The sequence below is a fragment of the Cynocephalus volans genome, chromosome 6, assembly GCF_027409185.1.
Source record: "Cynocephalus volans isolate mCynVol1 chromosome 6, mCynVol1.pri, whole genome shotgun sequence".
Taxonomy (NCBI): Eukaryota; Metazoa; Chordata; class Mammalia; order Dermoptera; family Cynocephalidae; genus Cynocephalus; species Cynocephalus volans.
The window spans coordinates 159,416,544-159,435,561 of NC_084465.1; the positions used below are offsets into that span (position 1 = coordinate 159,416,544).

At 44.6% G+C, this 19,018-nt stretch overlaps 1 protein-coding gene across 8 annotated transcripts in view; it reads left to right on the forward strand.

Moving 5' to 3' along the window:
- WNK2 (WNK lysine deficient protein kinase 2) overlaps positions 1-9,026 on the forward strand; it is a 128,560-nt gene extending 119,534 nt beyond the window's left edge. For 6 of the 8 annotated variants that reach the window (XM_063100671.1, XM_063100672.1, XM_063100675.1 and 3 more), the window contains one exon: positions 5,971-7,584. In XM_063100671.1, the coding sequence (XP_062956741.1) occupies positions 5,971-6,300 (330 nt within the window). In that variant the 3' untranslated portion in view covers positions 6,301-7,584. Of the gene's footprint in view, positions 1-5,970; positions 7,585-8,818 lie in introns of those variants that run through there. The other 2 variants (XM_063100674.1, XM_063100679.1) reach the window with 1 other exon arrangement.
- Positions 9,027-19,018: the final 9,992 nt, after the last annotated feature.

Here is a 19,018-nt window from a genome sequence, read left to right on the forward strand (position 1 = left end):
TCTGGGCTCTCTATTCCATTCATCCATATGTCTGTCTTTATACCAGTACCACTCTGTTTTCATTACCTTCGTAGTGAATTTTGAAATCAGGAATTGTAAGTCCTCCAACTATTTTCTTTTTCAAGATTGTTTGGGATTCGGCATCCCTTTGATGCTATTGTAAATTGAACTGCTTGAGTACTTTCCTTTCTGGATTGTTCACTGCTAGTGTATAGAAATGCAACTGATTTTTGCATGTTGATTTTGTATCCTACAGCTTTGCTGAACTCATTGATTAGCTCTGACAGTTGTTTGTAGATTGTTTAGAGTTATCTACATAAAGATCATATCATCTTCGAACAGAGATAATTTAATCTCTTCCTTTCCAATTTGGACGTGTTTTGTTGCTTTTTCTTGCTTAATTTCTCTGGGTAGAACTTCAAATACTGCATTAAATAGAAGTGCAAAAACGGGCATCCATTTCTTGTTCTGATTTTAGAGAAAAATCTTTCAGTCTTCTACCATTGAATATGATGTTCACTATGAGTTTTTTATATATGGCCATTATCATGTCGAGGAAGTTTCCTTTTATTCCTAATTTATTTAATTTATTAAGAAAGGGTGTTGAATTTTACTGAATGGCCTTTTCCTCATTAATCGAGGTGATTATATGTTTTTTATTCTTCATTCTGTCAATGTTGTGTATTACACTGATTGATTTCCTTATGTTAAGCCATCTTAGCATTCCTGGGATAAATCCCACCTGGTCATGGCGCATAATCCTAATATGCTACCGAATTCAGTTTGCTAGTATCTTGTTGAGGACTTTACATCAATATTCATCAGGGGCATTTGTCTGTAGCTTTCTTTTCTTGAGATGTCTTTATCTGTCTTTGGCATCAGGGTGATGCTGGTCTCATAGCATAAGTTAAGAAGTGGTCCCTTCTTCCTCGATTTTTGGAAGAGTTTAAGAAGGGTTAGTGTTAATTCTTCTTTAAATGTGAGGTAGAATTCACCAGCGAAGCCATCTGGTCCTGGGCTTTTCTTTCTTGAGAGGGTTTTGATTATTGACTTGTTATAGATCTGTTCAGATTTTCTATTTTTACTTGAGTCAGTTTTGGTAGTTTTGTGTGTTTCTATGAATTTGTCCATTTCACCTAAGCTGTCACATTTGGTAGCTAGAACTTTGTTAATTTTGTTTGTCTTTTCAAAGAACCAACCTTTGGCCTAATCTATTTTTCTCTGTTGTTCTCTATGTATCTCTGCTGTAATCTTTATTTCCCTTCTTCTGCTAGCTTTGGATTAGTTTGTTCTCTTTTTCCCTACTTCCTTAGTATATACAGTTAGGTAACTGACTGAAGGTGTTCTTTTCAAATGTTGTTTCCCTTGTGATTACGTATTTGACCCTTTGGATGTTTGAGAGTGTGTTGTTTAATTTCTACATTGTGAATTTTACAGTTTTCCTTTTGTTATTGATTTCCAATTTCAGTCATTGTGTTGGAAAAGATATTTTGTATTCTTTTAAAGTTTATTAAGACTTGTTTTGTGATCTAACATACAGTATATTCTGCAGAATGTTCCATGTGTACTTGAAAAGAATGTGCACTCTGCTGTCGTTGGGTGGAGTATTCTGTTAGATGGGTGTTCAGGCTAATTGGCTTTTGGTGTTGTTCAAGTCTTCTCCTTCCTATTTTCTTCTGTATGGTTGTTCTATCCATTATTGACAGTGAAGTATTAAAGCCTCCAACTATTATTGTACAATTGTCTATTTCTCCCTTCAATTCTGTTTGCTTCATATAATTTGGGTCTTTGTTGTTAGGTTTGTATATATCTATTATCATTCTATCTTCTTGATGACTATCCATGTATAATGTCTTTCTTTGTCTTTTGTAACTCTTTTTATTTAAAATCTATTTTGTCTGATAATAATATGAGGGTGCTTCAGAAAGTTCATGGAAAGATTTATATTATCTTTTAATTCTATTTTTCCACAAACTTTTTGAAGTACCTGCATATATACCCCTGCTCTCTTTTGGTTACTAATTGCATGGAATATCTTTTTCCACCATTTTACTCTTAGCTTCTTCATATCTTTGTATCTAAAGGAAGTCTCCTGTAGACAGCATACAAATGGTCCATCATTCATTCTGTGAATTCTGCTTATCCATTGTAGAGTTTCATCCATTTTACATTTAAAGTAAGTACAGGTAAGGAGGGAGTTCTACCATTCAACTATTTGTTTTCTGTATGTCTTATAGGCTTTCATTTCTCAATTCTTCCATTACTGTCTTTAAAAAGTTTTAGTTGGTTTTTTGCTGCGTACAACTTTTATTCCCTTTCTCTTTACTTTTCTATATACGTTTTACTTATTTTCTTAGTGGTTACCTTAGGGATTACAATTAGCATCTTAACCGTATAACAATCTACTTTAAATAATACCAACTTTGTTTCAATAGTATAGTAACACTCTGCTCCAGTACATCTCTCCCCCCTTTATATAGTTTTTGTCACAGATTGCATCTTTATACATTGTGTGCCCGTTAAAGTAGATTTATAATGACTGTGTAATGCATTTTCCTTCTAAGTCATATGGAGAGAAAAAGGAATTATAAACTAAAATTATAATAATACTGGCTTATGTATTTACTTATATAAATATGTCTTCATTTGACTTTGAGTTACTGTCTATTATCCTTTCATTTTAGCCTAGAGAACTCTGTTTAGCATTTCTTATAGGGAAGATCTATTAGTAATGACCTCTCTTCGTTGTTGTTTAGCCAGGAGCCTTAATTTCTCCTTTCTTTTTAAAGTATAGAATTCTTGGTTGACAGTTTGTTCTTTCTGAATTTTAAATATGTCATCCCACTGCTTTGAGTCTCCCTGGTCTCTGATGAAAAATAAGCTGTTAATCTTATTAAGGATCCCTCAGAAGTGATGAAATGCTCCTCTCTTGCTGCCTTCAAGATACTCTATTTCTCTTTGGCTTTTGACAATTTGACTATAATATTTGACTATTTCCCTATCTCAGTGTGGATCTCTTTTATTTTGTTGTGCTTGGAGTTCCATGAGCTTCTTGAATGTGTAGATTCATGTCTTTCATGAAATTTGGGTTTTGGCTGTTATTTCTTCAAATATTTTTCTGTCTCTTTCTCTCTCTCTTCTTCTTTGACTCCCATAATGCATTTCTTGGTCTACTTAATGGTATACCACAGATCCCTTAGGCTTTGTACACTTTTCCTCATTCTTTTCTCTTTCTGCTCTTCATACTAGATAATTTCAATCGTAGTGTTTTAGGTTTTCTAATTCTTTATTTTTTCTGCTCAAATCTGCTATTGAGCCCCTCTGGTGAATTTTTAAATGTTTTATTATATTTTTATTTGGTCTCTTTTATAATACCTATCTGTTGATATTCTCATTTTGTTCATTTATCATTTTTCTGTGTTTCATTTTGTTTTTGTCCATGTCTTCCTTTAGTTTTTTGAGACAGTTGATTTAAAGTCTTTGTTTAGTAAGCTCAATGTCTAGGCTTCCTCAGGGATGGTTTCTGTCAATTAAATGTTTTTTCCTGTGAATGGGCCATATCCTCCTGTTTTATTTTCTTCAGATTTTAGTTCACTAAATTTCTTTTTGTGTCTAAGCTGCTGTTAAACCTGTCATTGAGTTTCTAATTTGGAGTATTATATTTTTCAGTTGAAAAGTTCCTATTTGTTTTCCCCTCACATCTGCTGTATCCTTTAAAAAAAAAAAAAAAAAAAAAGTTCCCGACAGTTTGCCAAAATTCTCCATCTTGTATTTCCTTCACATAATTTATATAGTTCTTTTCTCTTTCATCCAGTTTTTCTTTATATTGCCTTGTGTTTTCTTGTGACTTTTAAAATTTTGTATGTAGGACATTGTGTTTGAAAATTTATTGGCAAAAAACATTTGAAGCCTAGTAAGAGGTTTCTCATTATTGTTTTAATTTGTCTTTGAGCACCTTTTCATATTCTTATCAGCCATCTTTTGTAAAGTACCTGGTCAAGGATAGTGACCATTTAAAAGTTGATCTGTTTATATTTTTATTATTGATTTGTGGGAATTCATTTTATATCTATTGATATATATACACGCACACATATGCACACACATTTATATGTATACACATATATATGTGTATATGTGTGCGTGTATATATATGATATGTTCTACTAGTCTGTGGCTTGGTTTTTCACTTAATGGTGAAAGTGAAATGGCAGAAGTTTTGTTTTGCTTTTTCCAGAAGCTTCATAGTTAGCTATTGCATTCAGGCCCATGAGCCATCTCAAATCAACTTTGGTGTGTGGTTTGATGTAGGGGTCAATCTGATTTCTCTCTGAATGAATATCTGGTTGTTTCAGCACCTTCCTTTCCACACTGAATTGCATTGAATTGCACATACATTTGTCAAGTGACCGTATCTGTGTAGGTCCATGTCTGAATTTGCTATTTCGTTCCCATTCACCATTCTCTTATCCTTATGGCAACACCACACTCTTAAATACTGTAGCTTTATAAGTTTAATATTTTGTAGGGAAGGTCCTCCAATGTTGATTTTCTTCAAAAATTTCTTGATTTTTTTTCTAGGTCCTTAATATTTGTGTATATGTTTTAGGAACAGCCTGTCACTTTCTACAAGATAACCCACTGGGATATTGACTGGGAGTGTATTAAGTCTGTTGATCAGCTGGGTGAGATTTTATATATTAACAATATTGTGTATTCCTGTGAACATGGTCTCTCTGTTTATTTACATCTTTTTTATTTCTCCTCAGTGTAGTGATGTTATACATCTTTCATTAAATTTATCCCTATGTAATTGATGTTTTGGAATGCTGTTATGAATTATATTGTTTAAATTTCATTTTCCAGTTGTATGTTGCTAATATTTAGAAATGTAGTTGATTTTTGTACCTTGTTTCCTGCAATCTTGCTAAATTTGCTTGTAGTTCTAGACATTGGTTTGTCCATTCTTGTGGGTTTTCCCATACATAATCTTGTCACCCACAGATAAGAACAGTTTTCTTTTCTCTTTCCAGTCTGTACCTTTTATTACTTTTCTTGCCTTTTCTGGTACTTCCCTGGCAGTGTTGACTAAAAGCATGGAAGGAGCCTTGGGGGAGCACTCTCTCCCTCTCTTCATCTCTCTCCAATCAGCAAGGGCTCAGCTGTCGATTGTTAGAGGCCCTGTACAGATGGAGGAATCTCCCTGGAGTGAAGTGTGGTCATTCCAGGGACACAGCAGCCTTGCATTCCTGGGGCAAACCCCACTTGGTTGTGATGTTTTGTCTTTTTTATAGTTGCTGGATTTGACTTGCCAACATTTTGTGTAGGGTGTGTGAGGGCTATTGGTCTATGATATCCTTTCTTGCAGTAGCCTCATCAGATTTCTGGATCTCGCTGGCTGGTCTTGTGACCCTCGGTCGCTCCTTTCCTGTTGGCTGCTCCTTTCCCTGCCCCTGCACTGATTCTCTGCTGGCCTGAGAGTGTGGAGGGGCTGCCTGCCATGCCTCCCTGCACTCTTGCTTTGCCAGGCACTAGGGCACATACCTCTGCACAGCTCCTGGGCTGTTTTGGTTTCCCCAGGGGCACTGACCAGTCCAGCAGGAGGCCCTTGTGTCAGCTTAGTGGAGGGGTATGAGTTGCTTATGCCCCTTGGGGATCAGGCCCCGGGTCCTGCTCTGAAGCCCACTCTGGCCCATGGACAGCCCTGGTGTGTGGCCCAGAGGAAAGCAGCCCAAAGGTGGCCAGGTTGCAGCTTTGGGGAGCAACTGAGGGAGAGCAGCTGCCTCCTGGCCTCGTGCTGTCATCCTGTTGTCATGCCTGAGAGGGTACTTGTCTATGGCATGTCCAGGTGTGGCCCAGGACCACTCTCTCCTGAGGATGGAGAAACCACAGAGACCCGGGGAGCCAGTAGGGGAGGCCAGCTGATTGCAGCCATGTGTATCTTCCTCTCTTTGTCTCTGTGTCTCATAGATGACTGCACCCAGAGTAGGAGTGGGGATGCCACGTCTGGCCCCGGTGCCTGGCCCTCTGTCCACCGCAGCCATTCCGGGAGCCGCCCCAGCCTTGCGTGTGCCCACACCAGGTACTGCCCTCTCCAGCCTCCCAGTCCCGCCCTGTGTCCTGCCTCTGGATCAGTACGGAAGCCTGCTCCCACCTTCAGTATCCTGGGGGCCCTGGGCAGCACAGGTGGGCCAGCTGGGGGTGCAGGGCAGCTGGAGCCCCACCCGGGGGCCCACGCTGCCTGCGTTCTTGCAGCCACCTGTGGTCAGTGCACCCGGCCCTGGGCTGCGGATCACATAGCCTCTGCCCTGTCCCTGCCAGATGGAGTGCTCTGAGCTGTACAGAGGAATCAGGTTGTGGTGTGGCTTCTGAGTCCCTCCCCTTCCTGCTGAGGGCAAGTGCCCAGCCTCGCGTGGGCGGCAGGACACATTTCCTTTCCCACTTCAGATCCCGTTTGCCCTTAGATCCCCACCGTGTACATGTGCGGTCTTCACACCCACCTCCTGTACTTGAGTTGACAGTCAGAACCTTGTCATCACCCTGCAGAAGTACAGTGCCTTGAATTCCAGCTTTTCCATTCCCTGGTGGAAAGAGACATTAAAAAAAAAAAAATTATCAGAAAAGGTGTATTTCATTTATAACTGGCTTGTGCCATTGATAGCTTTATTTACTGTTTTAAGTTGCAGAGATGTGGTTTACAGATTTGAAACTGAGGTCTGATCTTTAGTTTTCTGTTGTAAATGCCTTTTAAAAAAAATCGAATTTGTGACCTTGAACATTGAAGAGCTGCAAATACAAGGCAGTTCTGTTTAGTCCTCAGTGGAGCAGTCTCCCTGGCCTTGTTCAGGGACTGAGGGACACAGGCACGCGGACAGGGCACGTTAGAGGTAGTGGGTCTCTCAGTAAGGAATGTCGGCAGCTTTGTTTGGCTATGAGGAACCTGCCAGAAAACACTCAGTAAGCAAACAGATAAGAGTGTGTCCAGTGCAGAGACTTCGCCCTGCAGGGAAAAGCGCAGCCCCTTGGGCTTAGGGGTCCTGCCCTCCCCTGGCACGCAGACCGCTCTGTAGGCCACCCCTAAGGCCCATCTGCTGAGGGCAGGATCTTTCTTCTCCTGGAGATTTCCATGACTTGTCCCATACCAGCACCAAACAGCCCCAGGGTGGGAGGCGAAGGCCCGGTGGCCTCCTCCACAGGCGGATGTTTCCAGCTCCCGCTGGAAGGCAGGTGGCCTGGGGCTGCCCAGCTGTGAATTGTAGAGTTCTGTGTACTTATTAAAAGTGGCTACATTATTTGTTTAAATTTATTATTCCATCAATTCAGTTAGAATTGAATTTTGTAGGTGATTATCCAGAATCTTCTGCCAGGGCACAATGCTGTAGTAAGAGATTTCTGTTCTCTGTGACGGGCACTCTGTCCATCTGGTTCGAGAATCTCATGGGCCTGTGTTTGAGTGAATGGAGGCCACTCTCTCCTCCTTCCCCTCTCAGTGTTAGTCCTTTCCTCATCCCTGATGGCCAGTGGCATGGAATCCCCAAGAGATTGTACATATGAAGGAGAAAAATAAACATTTTTGTCTGAAAACAGTGTGAAACAACATCTTTTTCTTCCTCTCTGTCCATGTAAAACAAAACCGTCCAGCCTCATAGGGAGCGCAGGAGTGGGGTGGCCCAGGCGGGCAGGTGGAACTGCCCTGCCGTGTCCTGGGCTCAACTCTGTGCCCCCAGCCGTGTTGCCCACACCTCGGGAGGAGGGCACTGAGGAGGCTGGGGACTGAGTGATGGGCTAGACCAGACCCGGCATGGGGGAACAGAGCAGGGTGTCTGGAGGGGCTGCATGTTCCCCAACGCTGCACCCAATGCTGCATGTGGCCTGGGTCCAGGGAATGGCCGGGCACTGCTGGCTCCAGGCCTGCGTCAGGCTGTGAGCTTGGCTTCCAGCCCCTGTCCACCTGAATCACATTTCACAGTGCCATGGGCTCTGCCCGTGATGGAGGGAGGGAGGAATCTGTGGTCGGTTAAACAGCATCTCCAACCCCTGTGCTCCTGGGGCCATCTCCCAGAAAGCCCAGATCGCATGACTCATCCTGGCTCCTGGCGAACTGAGCTTGGGGGAGGTGGGGGTCCTCTGTCAGGTTCTCAGCTTGTCCAGTGGAGGACTTGGGTCTGGGGTCGCCCACAAGTCATGTGAGGGACGCTGGCTTTTCTGGTAGGCACAGGGCCTTAGGGAAGGTAGCAGTACGGAGGGAGACCCGCCCTGCGGGGGCTTAGCGCATGGTCCAGCCCACCCTTCTGTGATGGCCTCATACTGACGGCTTTCAATCCTGCACACGCATCACAGGCCTGACCCTGATCAAACTGAGGGTGGTAGTGTCCCCTGCCCTGTCTGGCTAGGGGTGGCTGCCTTGGCAGTCTGTGCCTCATTCCCCGGAGATAAGAGTCACGCCTCTGTGCAGAGGGGGACGGGATGCTCCGTCCCAGAACCAGTGCAGCCCCGCTGCTGCACTCGCTGCCTTGTCTCAGCGCCGGCCTGGAGGAGGCAGGGAGTTTGGGGTTGCTGTTCCCTCACTGCTCCCCATGTGCTCCAGCCCGTGCAGGAGCTGGGTGGCCCCAGTTCAGCATGCTGGCTGGTCACAGAGAAGACGACGGCCCAGGTGACAGGCTGCAGGTCTGTGTCCTGGACAGGACTCTGCACAGCGTGTAGGTTGTGGTTGGGCTGCCCATGCCCTGGTATGGCCATCCATGCCTCTTCCGTTTTGGCAGCTCTCGAGCAGCCAGCGGCGGGTGGGCCTGTACTGAGTGGTGGTTTTGTTTTCTAGATCCTGAGAGTGAGAAGCCTGACTGACCCACCCAGATGCCAGGCCCCGCGTCGTGCTGTCAAGCAGAGAAGTGATGGGACCTTCAGGGCCAGCCGGCTCCTCGAGTCCAGTTCACGCTGTTTTGTAATCACTTTCTAAGAATTTTTTATCCACAATTGGAAACACAAATGTACTGCAAGAATAAAAAAATATTTTGGGGGAGAAAGGACTTTGGTTTTTCAAACTCTTTCTCCTTTCTGGTGGCCCTCAGACAGGCAGGTGACTCGGAAGTGATGGGGACTGGGGGGAGAGGGGGAATATTCCCAGGAACCCATGGCCTGAGGCAGCCATTCTCTGCAGGGCCTTGGATGCACTGGACCCTGGGAGGCTGATCTCCAAGTCTCCCCCTGCTCCAGACTCTGCACAGACTCCTGGCTTTTGCCCATATAGCAGGCAGCATGACCTTCCCTCTAGTGTTTGGAGGCTGTTTTAGTCCATTTTGTGTTGTTATAACAGAATACCTGAGACTGGGTAATTTATAAAGGAAAGAGGTTTATTGGGCTTATGATTCTGGGACAGCTGCATCTGGCACCGGCCTCAGGCTGCTTCTACTCATGGTGGAAAAGCGGCAGGCAGCCAGCGGGTACAAGCAGATCACGTGGCGAGAGGAAGCGAGAGAGAGAGAGAGAGAGAGAGAGAGAGAGAGAGAGAGAGAGAGACAGAGAGACAGAGAGACAGAGAGACAGAGAGACAGAGAGACAGAGACAGAGAGAGAGAGAGAGAGGAGGTGTCAGGGTCCTTTAAACAGTCAGGTCTCAAGGGAACTAACAGAGCGAGAACTCACTCACTACCCCTCCCCCCCCAGGGAGAGCATTAATCCATTCATGAGGGATCCGCCCCCGACTCAATCAGTTTCCAACACTGCCACAGTGGGGATCAGATTTCCACATGAGTTTTGGAAGGGACAACACATCCAAACTCCATCAGAGGCTGAAGTCACATCCCCCACCACACACACACAGGGTGGGCGTCCCCTTCTTCCAGGATTCACGTGCACCAGCAGGGAAGGCACCAGCCAGCCTGGGCTCTGAGAACTCTGGCTATGGGGATGGCAGGACAGGACGGCCAGCTTTTTGGAGAGCTGGGCTCCCCACGGTGAGAGGTGTCTTAGGCAGAATGTGAAAAATGAGAGACCTTTGTGTGGCCTTGCCAGGGAAACATGCAGTGGTAATGTCTCCCAGCCTGGCCTGGTCAGCAGGAGCAGGGGCCGTACGCTGGGGTCCAGAAGACTGGGGTAGACTTCAGGGGGTCCCATGGATCGTGATGGGGAAAAACTGCATGTTTATTTTCATTAATCTGTAATTTAATGAAAATTAATTTAGCATTTCCTCCAGTGAGAGATATGGAGTAGGTGTAGCAGCACCTGAACTTTGTCACCACTAGAGACCACAGACACTGCTATGACATTACAGTGGTGGCAGACAGCACAGAATGTCATTTATATCCATCACAACAAGATGCCCAGTCCCCGAGATTTAACTCCCGCCTCAGACACGGGTCTTCAGGGCACATCGATGCTACTCCCCCAAGGCGGTGTCCATGGGGGCTGCCCAGTCTCCCCTTGCCAGCACTTAGCACCACTACCTGTGCCAAGCAGGTGTGTGCAGGTGGCCCTGGACCCTCACTCTCCTGTATGAGGAACACGGCAGGCCTCATGCAAGCTTGAGCAGGGAACCGTGTGCAGCATGACGTTATGTGTTTTTGTTGTGTTCATTTTTTGTCACCTGTTTGTGGCTATATTACTGGTTTCCTATTTGACTGTAGTAATGCAGTTTGCCTTTTCAAACTGCAGATTTATTTAAATCATTCTCTTTAAGCAAGTTAATAGCACAGCTGCTAGTGGTAAAAGTTAGTGCTAAAATGGTAAAAATAGTACACGAGCTAAGAGTAAAAATCGCGAGGGCAGGTGGCTGAAGTTCAGAAACTGAGTAGAGGCTTGTAGGTGTTGTCACAGCCCTGGGAAGCAAGGACCCAAGAGGGCAGGTGGTTACTTCAGAATCTGCCAGTACTCAGCACCCAGATCCCTTTGCTGTGGGGTTCTGGCGGGGGTGAGGGGCACTGGTTGGAATGGAATAGCTGGATAGGTTGAACACCTGTTCACACCACAGTGCAGCCGAGAGCTTACCCATTTCCCACAGCACATCTGCAGAGCAGGAGCTGGTGGGCACCCCTCCTCCTGGGACTCGAGTAGCAGAGTCCAGCCCACCCCACTCTATGGATTGCTGGGTCCTCCTTGCGCATGAGGACAGCCCCTTGGAAGCAGCTCTCGATTGTTGTATTGATCCATACAGGTGGGGGACGGGCCAGTGACAGCCAGACCGCCACTCTGCCACCCTCTGGGGGAGATTCTGCACATTGTCACCTGGTCCTCTGGGGCCTGCATGCCCAGTGGCCCTTCAGAGCCCCGAGGATCAGCCCCCATCCTGGTCTCAGAACCCAAGGCTCTTGGTGGTTGACCCCACCTACCAGATGTGTTCCTGCTCAGACTTCACTGCCAGAACATGATATGCAGCCTCTCCAGGACTCCTCCTGGACTCTCCCAGCCCATGGGGTCTCCCTTCCTCTGCGTTTCATTGCACAGCCAGGCTGGACTGCTCACCAGATCCCTAGAGACCTCAGACCCTCGTGGAGAGCTCTTGTCTTATTTGTTACACTTAACTTTAAGCTTCCCAAGGGCAGGGACTTCTTAGACTCTCCTTTTGGGCAAATGAAGCCTGCAGTGGGGGTTTATTGACTCTGCTTATAGGATTTCTGGGATGGAAAGGACCCTACCCCAGCCAGGCACCTCCTAGGATAGCCCAGGGCCATCCAAGCTCTTCCTGTGGGGCTACAGTGACTGAGCCACAGACTCTACTCTCTGTTCTCATTTTGTTCCTGGAGAGTTGCCCCTAATAGTCCAACTGACCTTCCAGGTATCTGTCGTGATATATGCATCCATCCCCAGGCTGAACAGCTTCAATTCTCTGAAAAATGCATATTGAAGGGCTGCTTGATTCTCTACGAATGACCTGGGGAATCCCAGCAATACAAAATTAAGTATTCCCCAAGGATTCCGAGTCACCGAGTTTATACTGTACTACCCTGTGTTTCCAGGTCATAAGTATTTTTGTGTCCTAGCCTGGGAGCCCAGCCTTGGTTTATTACGCTGTTTCTTTGGGAAACAAAAACATATGGTTGTCTTAGTCTGCTCAGGCTGCCATACCACAGACTGAGGGGCTTAAACAACAGACATCTTTTTTTCACAATTCTGGAGGCTGGAAAGTCCAAGATCATGGTGCCTGCAAGGTTGGTCTCACTCTGTGGCCTCTTCTCTTGGTTTATAGGCAGCCACATTCTTGCTGTGTGCTCACTTGACCTCTTTGTACATGCAGAGAGAGATTGCTCTGACCTCTTTTCCTCTTCTTATAGGACACTAATCTTATCGGATCAGGGCCCCATTTTTGTGACTGGATTTAACCTTAATTACCTCTGTAAAGACCCTGTCTCCAGATGCATTCACATTGGGGATTATGGCTTCAACATATGAATTTGGGGGGACACAAACATTCAGTCTACAACATACGGATTATTAAATAATTTTGGCACATGATCTTTGTAAGATGGAAACTATCTATACTTGTTTCTACTTGCACGCACATACTTTAAAACTAAAACAAAGTGAATACCAAATACATATGGAGAGAGAAACAAGGAAGAGGGAAGGGACCAAGATGTATTTGTGGTGGAAAACTCTGAGAAAGGAATAACCTACTGCTCCCTTTCCTGGGCTCCACACAAGCTCACAAGGAGACAGAGCCCACACGGGGCTCCAGCCCTAAAGCATCAGCATCACAGGCTATGGACAGACAGAAGCCACTGGTGAACACCCTGGACCAGCTGCACAAGGGCCAGTCAGCCAGACAGATGCCAAGGGCCACAGAGCTCTCGGTTTAGAGCTCAAGAGCACAGGACCACAGAAAAAGAGAAAAAGGCAAACAACAGATGAGATAAAAATGAAATAGCAAGGTGATAGACTCAAACCTGACTATATCAATAACCACATTTTATAATTGTACGTAAATGGCATAATCAGTTCAGTTAAAAGAAATTGTCAGATTGGATTTAACAAAACAGCAAGACTCAGTTATATGTTGCCTGTAATAAACATACTTTAAATATAAAGGCCCATAGTTTAAGGTTAAAGGATGGACAAAGATATCCCAGCCTAACATTAACTGAAGGGAAGCTGGAGTGGCTCTGTTAACTTCAAACAATGGAGATTCCATAGTGAAGCTTATTACCAGGACAAAGATGATAATTTCATAATGTTAAAGAGGTTAACTCATCAAGAAAACATGACTCTAATAACAGAGCTTCAAAATACATGATGAAAACGGATAGAACTGCAAAGAGAAATAGACATTCATAATTATAGTCATATTTCAATATTTCTCTATCAATAATTGATAGAACAAGTAGACAGAAAACCATTGTGATATAGAGTCTGTCTCCAATATTTGATGTTTGCTGACATCTTTTAACCCGTGTCCTCCGTCTCCCCCTTCTGTCCCACCTTTGGGCAAGCTGAGAAGAGAGCCTGGGTGCTCCTCCATTGGCACCAGTGGGAGATTCAAACCACGCAGGCCGCGGCCCACACACAGGTACCGTCAACCCCCCCCCCAACTACTGTAGAAACCCCAAGCCAATCTCCTTTCCCCGCTCCCTCAATTCATTTTGGACCTGCTTGGGAGCCATCCTACTCTCCCCAGAAAACCTCATTATGCAAGTAACTAATCATTTCTTTCCCTTTTGGGGGGTAGGGGGGTTGTACGTGTGTGTGAAGGCATCAGTCTCAACATCCAAACCAAATTTCATTTGCTTTCTGTTTCTGTGGAGTGACCACAATAATCACTAAGAATATGGAAGACTTGAGCATCACTATCAACCACCTTGGCCTGACTGATATTTCTAGAATACTCTACTCAGAGCAAAAACATTCTTTTTATGTGCTCATGGACCATTTACCAAGATAGATCATATTCTGGGCCATAAAAATCAGTAACAATACATTTGGAAAGATTCAAGTCATACAAACGATATTCTCTGACCACAGTGGAATTAAATTTGAAATCAATAACAGATCTCTGGAAAATACCCAAATGAAAAACATACTTCTAAATAATTCATGGGTTGAAGAAAAAATTAAAAGATAAATTAGAAAAAAGTTTGAAAATGAAAATACAACATATCAAAATTTGTGGGGTACTGCAGAACTAGGAAGAAATGTATAGCACTAAGAGTCTCTATTACCGAAGAAAAAAATGTTAAATCAATGACTTCGTCTTCCACCTTAAGAAACTAGCAAAAGATGAGAAATTAAATTGAGTGTACAGAAGAAATCGAATAATAAAAACCAATAAAACAGAAAAACAACAGAGAATATTAAAGAAACCATAAGCTGGTACTTGAGAAACTTAATAAAACTGAAAAATCACTAGCTAGACTAATCAGGAAAAAAGACAAGAAACAAATTACCAATATTACAAATAAGAGAAGTGACATCAAGACTGGTTCCAAAGATATTAAAAGGATTATAAGGGAATATTATAAAAACCTTTATTCCAATAAATTTAACAACTAAGATGAAATAAGTTACTTGAAAGAGAAATTATCAAAGCTTACTCAAGAAGAAATAGATAACCTGAATAGCCCTATATCCATAAAATAAATTTATTTTGTAGTTAAAACCTTCCCACAAAGAAAACTTCAAGTGTAAAAGGCTTCACTGTGAATTCCCTAGATATTTAATGGAGCATAATGCCAATTCTACATGAACTCTTCTAGATAATTCTGCTGCCTTCATACTATGACAAACACATCATAGACAAAGACATTACAAGAAAAAAAGAAAAAAACCTAATATTCCTCATAAACATCGATGTAAAAATTCTAAACAAAATATTAGCAAATTGAATGCTACAACGTATGAATAGTTTAATACCTCATGACTAAGTGGGATTTGTCCCAGGAATTTCTGGAGGCTTCAACTTTCAAAGTTTGATCAATACAACATTACCAATTATAATAACTTTAAAAGGTATGAAGTACCTATGGATAAATAAAAGCTATGAAAGACCTATATAACATTGCTGACAGAAATTAAAAACGACAAATAAATGGAGAGACATGCTGAGTTCATAGGTTGAAAGACACAATAATGCTAAAATGTCGGTTCTCCTCCAATTGATCTATAGATTCAGTGCAATCCAAATCAAACTCGCAGCAGGCTTTTTTTCTTTTCTTTCTTTCTTTTTTTTTTTTTTGGTAGAAGTTGACAGGATGATTCTAAAATTCCTATAGTAATGCAAAGGACCTAGAATGGCTCAAGCAACTTTGAAAAAGAAACAGATTGGAGGATTCACACTACCTGATTTTTAAACTTACTGTGAAGTTAAAGTAATTAAGATTATATTGAGGGCTGTCCGGTTAGCTCGGTTGGTTAGAGTTTGGTGTTGTAACACCGAGATCAAGGGTTCGAGGATCCCCTTATCAGCCAGCTACTGGGAAAAAAAAAAAAAGATTATATAGTAATGGCAACAGCAATAAAACAGTTCTACACATGATAGACACCTGATTTTCAACAAAAGCACAAAGGCAGTTTAAAGAAGAAATCTTTTCCACAAATTGTGCTGGAACAATTGGATACCCAAAATTAAAAAAAAAAAAAAAAAAAAGAAAACCTGACCCAATCCATACTTTACACCATATACAAAAGTCAAGTCAAAATGGATCATAGCCCCACATATAAAACATAAAGTACAAAACTTTTAGGGAAAAAAAGGAAAAAAAATTATAACTTTGAGTTAGGCAAAAATTTATTAGACAGAACACAGGAGCCCAATACATTGCTTATAATTGTATCAAATTATTCACTTTGAATATGCAGTTTGTAATATATCATTTTTACCTCGATAAAGCTATCCCCCCCTCTAGTGGCCCACCCACACCCTCAGAATTGAGTCCAGATCCTTCTTCTCTCTGTGGGAGAAAGTCATCCCTCTGTGCATATCCTAATTTCTTATAAAGACATCAGTCAGATTGGATCAGGGCCCACCCAAATGACCTCATTTTAACTTAATCACCTCTTTAAAAAACCCCATCGCCAAATATAGTCACATTCCAAGGTACTGGGGATTAGGGTTTCAACATATGAATTTGAGGGGAGCCATAGTGCAGCCCATAATGGTAGGTGGGCCATTAGCTGGTTGTTGCGGGTGCTGGGTCACGGGTCTACGGGGCTCGTCGTTATATTATACACTCCAGTCTGTATATGTGTGAACATTTCCCAAACTAAACAAGACATTATTCAGGCCACGCCACACCTGTTTGCAGGCTGGCTCCGGGCCACAAGTCCACCCATGTGTGGTATCAGCAGAGAGGGTGCTGGGCTCACTGCAGAAGCCTGCACAGCCCACGCTCTGGCTGAACTGGCAGAGGAGGACTTTACAGGGTCCCCTCACTTGCCTCCGTTGGCCTGTGAGAGACTTATTCCCATACAGAAGATTCTAAATGTCGTAGCTCCTTTTATGTAATGCATAACCCAAGACATGACCAGCAGGCAACCATCTGTCCCCCTGTCCCCCAGACTGGCGGGATCAGGAGTGGGGCAGAAAGAAAGCCATCCTTCCCCAATCTCCTAGAGGGCCAGGAGAGTGAGGCCTGTAACTAAAATATCTTCTGGTTCTGCTGTCATTTCTTCCCAGAGGTGTTTGGAGAACTCCAAAGATAACTGCAGAGGATACTTTGAGTGGCTGAGCTCAAAAAAGCAGAAATGGGTCTGTAATTATGTTGTTCCCACAAGCTGTTGCTCTTTCTGTGCAATTATGTGGTCACTAGTCATCAGAAGAAAATTATGTGTTTGTGCTCAGTGCAGTCAAGACATTATCAAAAGCAGCGTGCAGCGTTGATAAAATCAACCAGAACAATAATCATAGTCCACTTATTGTCCAAGGGGACAGCTGGGCTTTCGAACACCCAGAGTGTCAGTGCTGGAGTCCCTCAACACCTGAGGGGCTGAATTTGCCGCTAGCTGAGATTTGGAGAGCCTCCTGGTTCCCATTGTTATGTGCATTAGAAGACTCCTAGGAAGAGATTTTTTTAATATTTTATTTTTAAAGGAATAGGAGCTGTCTGGGCTGAGTGGAGTGACCATGATGGGCAGGCAGAGTGGCAGGTCAGGGGAGGTATGTAGGTGCCCTCCGGGGTACAGGGGTGCCCCTTCCCACCCTGGTCCCCACTCCAGCCACTTGTCTCCCCCCGCAGCACTAGCCCCCAGGAGGGTTTCAATGTACATCCTGACCTCAGGCCCAGAAGGTTCTCGGGTGTACCTGTGGACGGGAAGCCTCCTGGGGCCCCTGTTGGGCTTCCACAGCACCTGGCTGTGCTCTGGCCCGCAGGTATGCAGCCAAAGCTGTATCTTGGGAGGACACCTTGAGCTAGGAAGTGCCCGCACGCCGCCTCCAGGGCCAGCACAGCACAGAATGGTCGCGTGGCTACTCCGAGTCCCATCTCTACAATGCATGTCGCTTTCGCACTATTGTAAAGTCAAAAAATCGTTAAGTGGAACTATTGCTAAGTCGAGGCCATCTGCATAGTCTGTTGTATTATGCTAAACTGAGAATGCTTTTTGTCCTTTTTACTTCTATAGAGCTTTTCATTAAAGATTGTCAGAGTGATCCACAAACATTAAGCCATTGCCAACTCCTGTGTGGTCTGGGAGGATGAACAGAATCCCAGAGAGAAGGTCTTAGAGAGCCATGGCCAGTCAGCACCTTCTGGTATTGGGCTCAGCAGATGGTGGCAGGAACCACCAGCAGATGGGCCCAGCAGGTAGTCGTGGTGGCTGCCAATCCGAACACACCTGCAAGATGGTTCCGCACCCATGGTCTCGGGGGATGCTGCTTCTTGACCCCCTATGTAACTCTCCTTTAGAATGTTACTTTCAAAGGGAAAGTTATCACTGTGGAAAATGCCAGGGAATGAGGAGCCAGGGAGGCCTCGATGGGATTCTGGGAGTCGGCTCAGCACAGCCTCAGCCGCAGAGCAGAGCCGAGGCACCCTGTGAGGGTGAAGGGAGGGCTCGGAAGCGAGGGCTTCTTGAGCACAGCAGGGGGCAGCCACTCCCAAAAAGGCCTAGGGGTGCCCCCGGTGGAGGATGTGGCCAGGCCAGCGGGAGAAAGACAGAAGGGACAGCGCTGTAAGGGTGGCCGGAGGTGGGTATGGCCTTCTGAATCCAAAGAGCACCTGGCCAGGCAGGCAGCATGTGGTGAGCAGGGTTCCCATGGGAAGTGTCACTTGACCAAACACCAGCACCAGAGTGATCACAACTTACCTTGTACTCATCCCTCAGGCGGCTAATGAAGCTACCAAGGGGATGGTTCGCTAAATGTTTCCTGTGAAGGATATTAATGTGTTCATTATAGGATTGTTTCAAGATAGCAGAGCAAGAATGTACGGCAGTAGCCCACCCACCACCAAACCACAGAAAGTATAAAGTCTAATATTTAAATACAAAGCCACACTCTGGCAGAACAGGAGGGGGGATTCTTGGTGATGTGAGGGGCCCTGAAAGACAGGAGGTAGACTCTAAGTCCCTGAGTAAAGCTGCAGAAGGTGAGATCACTGAGAAAGTTGCCCCATGCCAAGAAACAGAGGGGCTTGGGGCAACCAAAGGGCTTTTGGTTGGGGGAAGAAGCACAGCAGGAGGGAGCAGCCCTGCAGGGTGACCCTCCCATCTTCCATCTTCCATCGACCAAGCAACAGGCACAGGGATGCCTGCCTTCAGACAGGAGTGCAGAGTGGCAGTCTGGCTCACAGACGTTCCAGTGGCCGTCATCCCAGAAAACAGGCTGCATAGACCCGAGCTAACAGGGCAACCCCTGCCACTCCCACTCGCTCTGAGAACCATGTGGCCGACAGTAGCAGCTCTCACCATCCCCCAAGCACAGGAGCAGCACAAGTGGAGTCACCACGTTTAAGGGCACCAGCTCCTTGAGAGAGAGACTAACACCAGAACTTACATCAGAGGAAACTGAGTTCATAGAGCCACAAGACCAGGATTCAAAATAGATATATTTAATATTCTCAGGGAAATAAAGAAGGGAGCAGAAACAAGAACAGACA